Raw genomic sequence first — 12,646 nt, forward strand, 5'->3', positions numbered from 1 at the left:
TGGCGACGAGGTCTAACAACCGAACTCCGCACCTGATGGCCACCGAATTTTCTATTTTTTTTTTTTTGCTGGAGCCCTAATTCTGTCTTTCATTGATTTAACAGTTTCTTGTCGTTTTTGCTAATCAGTGTTTTCAGGTGGGCATTGCAGATATTTTCTTTGCTTTTTTTTTGCTTGCTTGCCTTGTCTGTTAGTTGCATTTTGTGTCTTCCAAAATGCCCACCCGGCCTCTCCCATCCCCTGCTCAGGTGCCACATCTGCAAGTGTTAAGATGCCACACAGCTAATGCAGATGTTTCAGTTCCAGACGCAACAGATCTTGCAAGTTACTCAACACGGTGCAGCAGCTACTAGCCAATGCTGCGCACCCTACAGAACAAGCACCACCTACAGGAACACCCATTGTCATACCACCTTTTTGGCAGTTTAGTGAACAAGGAGAGGAATGGCTCGAGTGGTTGTCCCAGTCTGAGGCCCACCTGCTAGCTCACAATGTACCAGTTACTGTGAAAAGCCATTACCTATTATCAAAGACAGGAAGTGCACTGTTCTGCTTAATCACAAAACTTTTCCCTAAGCCACTCCGAGTGAACTTGCATGTGATCAAGTTATCTCTTCACTGACTAACTATTATGACCAACGAGTGAATATGATAACAGGTAGGTATCAATTCTCCAATTGCAAAAAATGGTCAGAACAAACTTACAGCGATAACAGATTTGGAGGTTATGACAAGGAAATACAAATTCAAATGTGCTTGCGGTGCTTTATATTAAGATGTTATGTTGCGTGATGCGATCGTGTACAATGCACCTGATGCCAAACTCAGAGAACAAATTTTCAAACAGTCTGATCCATCATTTCAGCAGGCAGTACAAATAACAGATCAGTACAATTCAGGTCCCTTGTCAGGTCATAAGTTTGAGCGGCCAGCTATTTGTCGTGTCAAGTCCCTTAGTTGTGATCGGCCCATTCGGCGACAGCTCGCCACGCCGAGTAAATGATCTTCCACGCCACATAAGCAGTTCGCTAAACAGGTGGCTACACAGGTGAACAGAATAAATTCTTGCCCTTGGTATTATTCACGGCACAAATGTCAAGGCTGCCCCTCCCGACAAGCTCAGTGTTATGCTTGTGGTAGGAAAGGACATGTACAATCTGCATGTTTGCAATGGAACAAACATAAGAATTCAGCCCACTCACAAAAATCTAGTCACAAGGCCCAAGTCACACGCAGTTTCTTCAGCGACGCACCAGTCAAACGAGCTTCTTGTTCATTTACTTCTTTGTGGGGAAATTTCAGTTGGACACAGGTGCCTCTGTCACACTGCTAAATCGTCACTCATATGAACTGTTAGGCTTCCCACACCTGTCCAAAACTAGCACGCAATTGATGGCTTATAATGGACAAGACGTTCCCATTCTCGGAACATGTACTTTGCCTGCCATGTATAGCTCGCATATGTGAACAGTGCCTTTTATAGTGCTACAATCACATGAGTGTGAGAACATATTTGATCTTGATTCTTTTGATTTGTTTGGCTTTAACATTCAGGACAATGTGTTGTCTGTCTCTGCATTTCAATGCAAAAGACAGTGTAGATAGCTTGCCAAAAGAATTCCCAAATGTCTTTTCTGAAGTTTTAGGCAAAGCTAACAATTTTGTTGCACATGTTACTCTGAAAACAATGCTCAGACAAAATTTTGCAGGGCCAGAATTGTTCCCATTGCATTACGGCACAAAGTTGCTGCTGAACTTAAAGAATTGCAAGATAACGGAGGTAGTGCACCCATATCACATTCGACTTTAAATCTACAGTCAACCCACAAACTGATATTGATACTTATCCATTGCCATGCTCAAGAGGGTCTCATGGACAGCTGGATGCCGCTTTTCAAAAATTGATTTGCATGACGCGCATCTTTAAATACCGCGTAATGACGGATCTCAAAACGTGTGTGTAGTAAATACTCATTTGGGCTTGTTTAGATATTTGCGTTTGCCTTTTGGCAGTGCTTCTGAACCCACCATTTACCAATGGTATTTGAAACAGCTGACTGCGCAAGCTGACTGTTCAAACTATTTGGATGAGATTGTAGTAGCAGGTTGTACACTGGAAGAACATATTGCAAATTTACCTGCTTTGTTTTGTGTGTTATCTGATGCAGGACTAAAGTGTAGACTGGACAAGTGTGATTTTTAAAAACCTGAGTTGCAGTATCTTTATCATGTCATAACAGTCAAGGTGTACATCCTTTCCAGTCACATTTGTTAGCAATGCGAGATTTGCAAGTTCCTAGCAATGACACAGAATTGCAGCCAGTCTTGGTGAAAATGAACTATTGTATTCGGTTCATGCTGAATGCTGCACAAATAGAGGCTCCACTGCATACAGTGTGTCACAAGAACGTCCCCTTTGTTTCGACAGATGAGTGCCAAGAAGCTTTTCACTAACTTAAAGATGCATTGCTCAGTGACTGATGATCAGTTCACTTTGATCCTGACAAAGCAGTCACACTGCAATTGACACTTCCTCGTACGGAAACGGTGCAGTGCTTTCACACAGAATTGGTGATAAAGACAGGCCTATTGGTTTCGCATCGAAAGTGTTGTCCAAAGCTTAGTGTAAGTATTCGTAAGTTGGAAAAGAGGCTTTGGCTATTGTGTATGGTGATGCCAAACTTCACCACTATTTGTATGGCAGAAAATTCTACTTAGTAATGGATCACAAGCCTTTGCAGTCCTTGTTTGATCCAACGAAACTGGTTCCTATCCAAACTGCCCAAAAATTGCAAAGATGGGCTTTGTTGTCATTGTCTCAATACCGGCATGAGATTGTGTATCATCCGACAGCTCAACAATGTAATGCGGGCACACTTTCATGGCTTCTGATTGGCCCTGACACACACTTTGGTGCTTCTGCTGCATCTTGTTGTCACATCGGTGCTCAGGATTCCGAAATGTTCAGTCTTTTCCGCTGAACTATAGCAAAACTGCACCAGTCATGGAAGCTGATTCAGATTTGAACATTTTGCTAAAATACAGTCACACATCTTGGCCTTGTTCCTTGCATAGCATAAAGAACTCTGTAGTGTGCCGATACTTTGCCCATCAGCATAGCCTCGCTGTACAGAAAGGAGTGATTCTTGTTCGAAATGAAAGTGGACAGTCACGTGTGTTGATCCCTAAAGCTTTGCAAAAAGAAGTGTTGCAGTTACTTCAAAAAGGACACTGAGGGATTGTTCGTACAAAACAGTTAGCGCATCGACACTGTACTTGGCAGGGTATAGACATCCAAATAGAAGAGATGATGCCACAGTGTCAGGTATGTGAGGAAAAATCAGTCCGCTCCACCACAAAAATTCTCTGCTTGGCCTAAGTTGCAATTGCCATGGCAATTTGTGCACATGGACTTGCAGGACCTTTTTGGAACACTCAATGGTTGACTGTGGTTGACTCGTAGAGCAAGCTTCCTTTTGCTCTGCCAATGAACGCAATAACTCATTAGCACAATTCAGGTGTTGACATCGTTTTTTTGCCTTGAAAGTTTACCTGCAGTAATAGTGTCAAACAACGTCCCTAAGTTCACGTCAAATGAATTTGAAACATTCTGCGAATGCAATAGCATACAGCACCTAACTAGTGCACCATTCCACCCACAGTAAAACAGCGAAGTGGAATGTTTTGTCAGAACATTTAAGCAGCAGATGGCCAAACTTTGCTCCGCAGGCACCAGGGATCAAGCATTGCAACTGTTTGTCGCCTCATATTGTTGAGAACCATGAGATGGATCATTGTAGGTGGAACTACTTCACAGCTGCCTCCATCGGACACTGCTCCACCCTCCTTGGCATCCAGTGCACAATGAAGTCCACAAATATCGCTTTGCGCTGCACGGTATTGCCTTTTACAGGGTTTTTTGCAGAAGCAGACGGTGGGCATGAGGCGAGATTGTCTGTCAATTTGATGCTTGCATGTATCTTATTTCAGATCCGGATGGCTTGCAGCACTGCCATCAAAATCAACTTTGCCTCTGTCAATGTGCACGATTATCTTCCCCCAGATTCACGGGTCCAGAGGACAGTGCGGCCATAGCAGCCCCCAGAGGGTGTTATCATGACACTGCGGGACGACCCCATGGAGACGGAGCCTTCACTGCCTCTGTCTCCTCTCGTCCTACTGATGTAGCTGGAACTGCCCTTACCGCAGCAATCGCTGCCTTCTTCATCTGGTTCATGGCAGCAGGAGGTGGGCGAGTACCCTTCTGGTCATTTTCTGGGGGACGTTTCCGTCAGAGCACAGGCCAGCCGGATGGTGGGGTACAGCTGGAAGCTTGATGTTCCCTCCAGCCACAGCTTCCAGCCCAGCGATGCGCCCACACTCCTGCCACTCCCCCCCTCCCGCCATGGTCACAATCCCTACAAGTAGACGATCTGTCACTTTGGGGGGAATGTTCTGGCATAACAAAAAGCACCAATACAAAGATGAAGAACGCAACTGCAGAGAAGGCTGTGAAATGACATTGGCCCATAGCGTGCTGACCAGGACGTTACCACAATAGGGGTGGCATCTAGGTGAAATGAATGCAAGCGCCACTTCTGGCAGCCTTGGCCAGACAGTATTAGCACATACAGACCAGCATAGTATTAGCACTGTACTAGGAGAGCACTCGATAGCAGTGACGTGTGATCCGTATCAATTGCTTACATGGACCTTGTATGAAGCAAAAGACTTTGATTGCATGTTGCCCATCGCTTGCGACACTGTTGTACATTCAAAGTTAAGTATTGTCAATCTTCTATTTTGTAATAAAAACTATTAATCTCATTTGATTGAATTGTTGTATAGCATTACGCGAACGCAGCATCCTTTTGGGTGCCCTATACGAGATGAGTGGGCAGGACCCCAAATGTACCATATTAACTACACTATAAAATGACCCTGAATATAAGACCGCACTCCCCCTCCCCCTTTTTTAAGAAATTCCTTGAGAAAAAAATATTTTTTTAGCATACTCTGAGTAATTAACATCACAAACTTTTATTGACGTAAGGTATCTGCCTCAAATATTAACATTACATCCATTCAAAACATAATTGTTATCATCCCAACAAGACAGCTGTGAAACATATATCTTCGTTGCCACAAATATTTGACTTTCCTGCGGAATATGCTGCAATTTCTGAGGCAGTAGTTACGATGGGACCTGAGAAAACAACTGTTTTTTCTGAACACACTGCAGATTTCGCACCTATACTGAAATGGGAATGTTGCACTATCTCTTGCTTCCAAACATATCATCTGCCCGACACTCTCATTGGCTGTGTAGAACCAGCAGCCAACACATCCCTATCATTCCAGTAATGCCTCAAAGTGAGCATCAACAACATTGAGGCACAAAACACTTAATACGCCACTAGCCCCAATTTAGACTTTTAGCACCTTCTGCAGAAATTTATGCTATTGTTGAGTTTCTGTCCATTTTTAAAGTCAATTCGACTCTGAGTACAAATGGATTCAGGCAAACTACAGTTTAAACATGGTAGATGTTCATAAAATGCCAAAGTACGCAGTGTACATTCTCACTGTTACCTGTATGATGAAACCTGCTGAACACTCCCTTCCCAGCACTCATCGTAGTTCTCGGCCAAACTGGCAATACTGTCCCCCTCCGACAATCCAGTGTTGCACTTGGGCAACAATGAAACATGAATGGCAACGACGTATGTCATATGTAATAAGAGCAACCAATACATAAATGAAAGATCGCAATCATGAGTCAGTCCAATTCTCGAGCTTTCACTTGTCCCGTTATCTGGTGACTCGTGTAGCTATTATCTCCACAACAGGTTTTTCCACTGAATTTGTTCTTGCAATAACAATTACAGACATTTTAATGAGATCTACTTGTGGATTAATTATATTTCTCATTTCATCTAAATCCTATCTTGGTCTAAAGCTGATGAAAATCTGGCAATGTTTTTTCCTGATATTCTAATAAGTGAACAGCAAACAAATTTCTCATTTGCAACCCACTTGGTAGATCATTACAATTTCTCATAACTAAATAAAGTTTTGACTTGGGAGCACGATGAAGTATTGGGTTTTTGAAAATCAAGTAATAGTTTTTGAAGGGCAAGATTTTCACCTTTGAATGTTACCTTTACTTAAAAAGCAGCACCAATATATGTATAGAGTATCCACAAAAGTCCAGCAACTTTTACTCCAGATCTGTTTAAGCACAACAAAAGCTTATAACCTGATGGAATTTAATGTTATTTCTTCTTCCAGTGTTTCACAAAATTGTCATTTTGTTCATGTTTCTTGCGTTCCCCTTTGCAGGATATTCCAAAATAAATTTGTATGAAACCTCACTAACAAACTTCATCTGTAAACTTAAGATAACTGCTGCAGCAATCTATTAAACAAATTAAAAACACTGACATCAGCAGCAATAGCTTAATATGCGATTATAAGATACTCTCATATTTTTCAAATGAGTGAAAAAAACTTCGTCTTATAATCAGGCAAATACAGTAATTGTGTGGTGCTTATGTTTGCTCTTATGGTATGGTGTCAACTATCTTATATTTTTCCCCTATTCTCTCATTTTATAATTTTTAGCACTGAAGATGACTACGTAATAGGTGAAATCTAGATCTACTATTTTACATATACTGCACACAACAGGATCACATGGATTCCAATCTCATTAATGTATTTACAACTCCACGAACATCTGTGGAGTCTACAGACTTTGTAATTTCTACTGTGACCGCTACATGGCAGTAGCAGCATCACTATAAAAATCTGTCATTATTGAATCCTTTGTTATTGTCATGTATTTTATAAGCCGATATCCAAATTCCCTCTATTTTGTAAGTTGTGTGTTTTTTATGCCAATTTTGTATTCAAAATGGGCAGTGAAGAGGAGAAATATTTAGAGCAAACGATTTATCAAGTCTCTGATAATTCGTGAGATGATAGAATGAAATACCTGATAATGATTCATCATCTGAAAATAGTGGTAAGTCTAGATTTATTCAGAGCCGAGTTGTTGCATATGTTCATCACATTACTTTGACGGACTGTTATGAATGATTCTCCTGCTGATGTCTGGCATACAATGGAAAAAGAAAATCTTTTAACAGAGAAGGCTGGCAGAATGGACACCTCATGTGTGTGCAGTGAATGCAACGTCAGACAGTGTATCACTAATTGCTTCAAGTTGTATCACACTGTACTGCACTACGAAAACGAAACTGTACTTTTTATCTTGTAATTTGTGTGTTTGTTTGTGATTTAAACTGGCTGCAAAAGAAATGTAAACAAAAAGATTAAATGTCTGCTAATGTACTTCAGTACTAGAACTATTTTTCAATTTTTTTCTGCAATTAATACTACTGAATTTAAGTTTCACCTGTGTATCCATTTTAACACTAGCAATACAAGAAATATTGAGTTTGAAGTAGAAAGTCCAATAAAACTAAAAAGTTTTTAAATTTCAACAACGGTTTTCTTCAACCAAGTTATAACTTTAAAAAAATAAATAAAAGTATCCCACAGATTTTAGCTAGTCCACACATGATGGCAGCTACCTATGAGACCAGCACCGTTAAGTGTTACAAAAATTATGTTCACAAATATGAACTATTGATTGAAAAAAAATTACATACATTTGCTACTACTTTTTATTACATAGATACTTTATCATAAGCAGATAATACTATATCGTAAATAATAAAATATATTCTATGGGCTCTATTACAGTCATAGCTGCTAAAAAGTCACACAGCATCACAATTATTATAGGGGTTAGGCACTAACTGTGAACAATAGGTCTGATTACAAATCATGTCTGTTATTGATGTTTAGGATCAAATTCCATACACAAACACATGCAGGCATTTCTGAAATATACGAGGGTTGGAACATAAATAGTGGCAACCATTTATTCACAACAGATACACAAGAGTTACATGTTTGTACCTGTTACTGTCCTTCAAAGTAGTCCCCAATGTTGTGTAGAACCCATTGCCAGTGATGTGGAAGGCGTAGTATGCCGTTAGCAGAGCCTGTTCTATTGATGGTGCGAATGGAGCAGTCTACTGTCTGTTGAATCTCTGTAACAGTTCTGAAGCGAATGCCACGAAGTGGTTCCTTCGTCTTCAGAATCAAATCAAAATCAGAAGGACTTAAGTCTGGGGAGTATGGTGGATGGTACAGTACTTCCAGTCCCATCAACCAAACAGAACAGCCACAGCTTGCGCTGTATGCACCCGCGCATTCTTGTGCAAAATGATGGTTGGGTTGCGCAGAAAGTGTCGCTGCTTCTTTTGCAAAGACGGTCGCAGGTTATGCTCCAAAACCGAACAGTAATACTGTGCACTGACAGTCATCCATGGAGGAACATAATGCGTTAGGGTAACACCATCATAGTCGTACACGAGAATCACCATAACTTTAACTGTTCCATTTGCACCATCAACAGAAGAGGCTCTGCTAACAGTATACTATGCCTTCCACATCGCTGGCAATGGGTTGTACACAACGCTGGTGACTACTTCGAAGGACAGTAACAGGTGCAAACATGTAACTCTTTTGAATCGGTTGTAAATAAATAGTTGCCACTATTTAAGTTCTAAACGTCATAGTAAATGCTGTGTGAGCACTCTGCGTGGTATGCTGTATAATCATTTATTAGTTATGACTAACTGAACCCCACAGATTATCTTTTATTACTAACAACATAGTATTAGCTACAATACATGTGCGACTGAAACTAGAAGTTGAAAAATTGTTTTGTTTAAGTGGCAGCTTACCTAAGTGAGCATGTCATTATTGAAATAATTAGTAGATGTTAAGTATAATCTACACTTAATTAATTTTACTTCATCATAGATTCCTTTTTTTATCCTTTCTTTTGCCCACATATTCTTTTGTGTCTTTATCTTAGATTCTTCTTTTCTTTCCACATGTTTTTTCAGTTTCTACTAATGTCCACCTTTCACACTGTAGTATCAAGTAATAGATAAAAACAGCAACTGAGTAATGTACGAAGAGTATCTTTGTGCATTCAAATATTTTGTCAGCTATGTAAGACAACACTCGAAGAGCTTCACCAGATCAACACAGTTTCTGGCTTGCGTAATTATCTACGTAAGTCTCACTTAAATGTACCATGTCCTTATTGCCAAACGGTCTTCATTTTCTGTTTTAAGATCTTGTCTCTCAACAATAAATACACTTTAATGACATAATAGTCAGCAGCCACACAATCAGCGCACAGTCCGCTTTTGCATTCCACACTGTGTACATTTCTGTCATACTTGAGCATTCTCATGTGTTTTACCTGCGTGAAACTACGACTGGTGATTTCTGTGTGTTCTGTGAGCTTTCTTGTAATGGTTGAAACACCTAAAAGGCACCAAGAGTTTCACAAACAGGCAAGGGACCTTATTTTTAAAGAGTACTCAGTCTTCAAACATGAGGCAGATTCACACGAGCCAATCTGCGAAGTTGCCAAAATGCAAGAACATACTGTAGCAGCCTGTGGTGATATCGGTGCATTTCCAGCCAAGCTGATAATGCAGCATTTCTTGTGAGCTGCACAGCCAGAGACAATGCTATCACCAACAATAGAAAGAATTTAAATTATCAGACTCACTTTCCCAGTCCATGCGGTAGTCTGGTGAGAAGAAGTAATGGCACATCTCGTGCCCCGTGACTCCTTTCACCACATGGCAAGCTTTCAGTGGGTCCACCACCAGTCCATCGACCTCTTCCTCTCGCTTGTACATCTTCATCTCCCCATCTTCAGCAAACAACTGCCAGCCTCCCTCACCCACACCGAGTCTTGCATAATGCAACTGCTCCACGGTTATCCTATCTATCTGTAAGAAACAGACACCATTTAAAACAGGTTTGTCTGGAGATCACAGAAATATGAGACATAAGGACTGTCACTAATGTGCAAATGAGACACACAGATGGACAACTGAAATGTATTGACAAAATAAAACGTTTGTAATGGGCTAGATTATAACTCCTATGCACATTATAAACCATCTGTGCAGCAAAAAGTGAAGTTCAACAATGTTTTAAACGGGTTTTAGTAGGCTACAAACTCTATTAACCAAATTATGATGAGGTCAGCTTGCACTGACTGTTAATGTACTGCATTTTCTCAGCTCTTTTTTGTGTTGGTACTGGTGCTTAACATACATGTTGCCAAAAGAAATTACATAAACAGCTAGAGACCTGACATGAGGGGCCTTCTTTTTATGAATCTCAATACTGAAATACTACTACTGTTATAAAAAGAAGGCAGCCAAAAAGAAGACTGAGGGCACACTGAGATTCTCCTAAAAGCAGTTTGTAAAGGACCAGCATGGCAGCTATGGTGATGCAACCCACGCATTAGATCTGTAAAATTGACCTCCTTCACTGTAAATGAATGCAACCCTTTGCAATGGTGTGCCTGTAGTCGTGACACTACAGAGGCGCACAACTTGACTGTTATTCAAAGCATTTGTGGATCACAGACAAAGTCACAGCTGGTACTTTTGGGATCTCTAGCATTTACAGTGATTATGCTTTACAGTATCATCCACAGGCACTGGAACTACATCTTGACTCGGTATACTTCTGTCACTCCCTTGTGGAACCACTGAGATGGGCCACACTATCTCCACTGATAGCTGTTCCACAATTATCTCATTTAGATGGGCTACACAACACTGAAGAGATTTTGGCTGTTCCTTGGAACCTGTAGTGAACGGGGAGCCCACATTTGAGGAACGTACAAATGTCCCATCAATCACCTCTCACCCAACACAACACACAGTTGGAGTTGTCAGTTCGTGTCCACATATGAGTAAGTATAAATGGTAGGCTCAGTGCCAGACTACAAATTCAAGCACCCAACATTCAGTCTTCTGTCAATAGAAGGATTTCCTTCAAACACTTCTTTCACTTCTGGCAAAGATTTGTTAATATCAAAAGTGACAAAATGCACTGTGAACTGTGTTTTGGAGATCACATTAAACTGGCTCGATTAATCAATTTAGAGGCTGAAGGAAGGCAAGGGCATACCACCTCCACTAGGGCACACCAGCTCCACTAGAACTTCTCTTAGTAGAGTACTGTGATGTTCAAACCAACCTTCAGTTTGATGTTAGCTTTGCTCTAACATTATGCCTAACTTCAGAAGAGGGGAAGGTGGGTGGAATTTCTAATCCTTCTCAGACAACAAATAACATGATACTTGATATCCACCAATGAAAATGTAATAATCAGATAATCCAAGGGTATTTCAAATATCACCTGGATGAAGATAAGGACGTGACTGACTGCAGGGCTCCTGCCTCAAGGAGAGCTGCACAGCACTACAGCTCTCGGACAGTCTGTTCTCACTACCATAATTCAAACAAAATGGTACCTTCCACACAAGTTTAGTTTTGCAAGCAATCCATGGCTGTCACCGCAGCAGCTGAACAGAGGCCTGTTGTTGTTGTTGTTGTTGTCGTCTTCAGTCCTGAGACTGGTTTGATGCAGCTCTCCATGCTACCCTATCCTGTGCAAGCTTCTTCATCTCCCAGTACTTACTTCAACCCACATCCTTCTGAATCTGCTTAGTGTATTCATCTCTTGGTCTCCCTCTAAGATTTTTACCCTCCACGCTGCCCTCCAATGCTAAATTTGTGATCCCTTGATGCCTCAGTACATGTCCTACTAACCGGTCCCTTCTTTTTGTCAAGTTGTGCCACATACTCCTCTTCTCCCCAATTCTATTCAATACTTCATCATTAGTTATGTGATCTACCCATCCAATCTAAAGCATTCTTCTGTAGCACCACATTTCGAAAGCTTCTATTCTCTTCTTGTCCAAACTATTTATCGTCCATGTTTCACTTCCATACATGGCTACACTCCATACAAATACTTTCAGAAACGACTTCCTGACACTTAAATCTATATTTGATGTCAACAAATTTCTCTTCTTCAGAAACACTTTCCTTGCCATTGCCAGTCTACATTTTATATCTTCTCTACTTCGACCATCATCAGTTATTTTGCTCCCCAAATAGCAAAACTCCTTTACTACTTTAAGTGTCTCATTTCCTAATCTAATTCCCTCAGCATCACCCGACTTAATTCGACTACATTCCATTATCCTCGTTTTGCTTTTTTTTATGTTCATCTTATATCCTCCTTTCAAGACACTGTCCATTCCGTTCAACTGCTCTTCCAAGTCCTTTGCTGTCTCTGACAGAATTACAATGTCATCGGCGAACCTGAAAGTTTTTATTTCTTCTCCATGGATTTTAATACCCACTCTGAATTTTTCTTTTGTTTCCTTTACTGCTTGCTCAATATACAGATTGAATAACATTGGGGAGAGGCTACAACCCTGTCTCACTCCCTTCCCAACCACTGCTTCCCTTTCATGCCCCCTTGACTCTTATAACTGCCATCTGGTTTCTGTACAAATTGTAAATATCCTTTTGCTCCTTGTATTTTCCCCCTGCCACTTTCAGAATTTGAAAGAGAGTATTCCAGTCAACATTGTCAAAAGCTTTCTCTAAGTCTACAAATGCTAGAAACGTAGGTTTGCCTTTCCTTTATCTATTTTCTAAGATAAGTC

The 12,646-nt window shown here is 40.7% G+C and overlaps 1 protein-coding gene across 1 annotated transcript in view; it reads right to left on the reverse strand.

Annotated features, from left to right (window-relative positions):
- LOC126483823 (ceramide transfer protein) overlaps nucleotides 1-12,646 on the reverse strand; it is a 203,827-nt gene that overhangs the window by 71,652 nt on the left and 119,529 nt on the right. The window contains exon 7 of the mRNA XM_050107021.1: nucleotides 9,668-9,893. Coding sequence (XP_049962978.1) covers nucleotides 9,668-9,893 — 226 coding nt within the window. The remainder of the gene's footprint in view (nucleotides 1-9,667; nucleotides 9,894-12,646) is intronic.

The sequence above is a fragment of the Schistocerca serialis genome, chromosome 6, assembly GCF_023864345.2.
Source record: "Schistocerca serialis cubense isolate TAMUIC-IGC-003099 chromosome 6, iqSchSeri2.2, whole genome shotgun sequence".
Classification (NCBI taxonomy): domain Eukaryota; kingdom Metazoa; phylum Arthropoda; class Insecta; order Orthoptera; family Acrididae; genus Schistocerca; species Schistocerca serialis.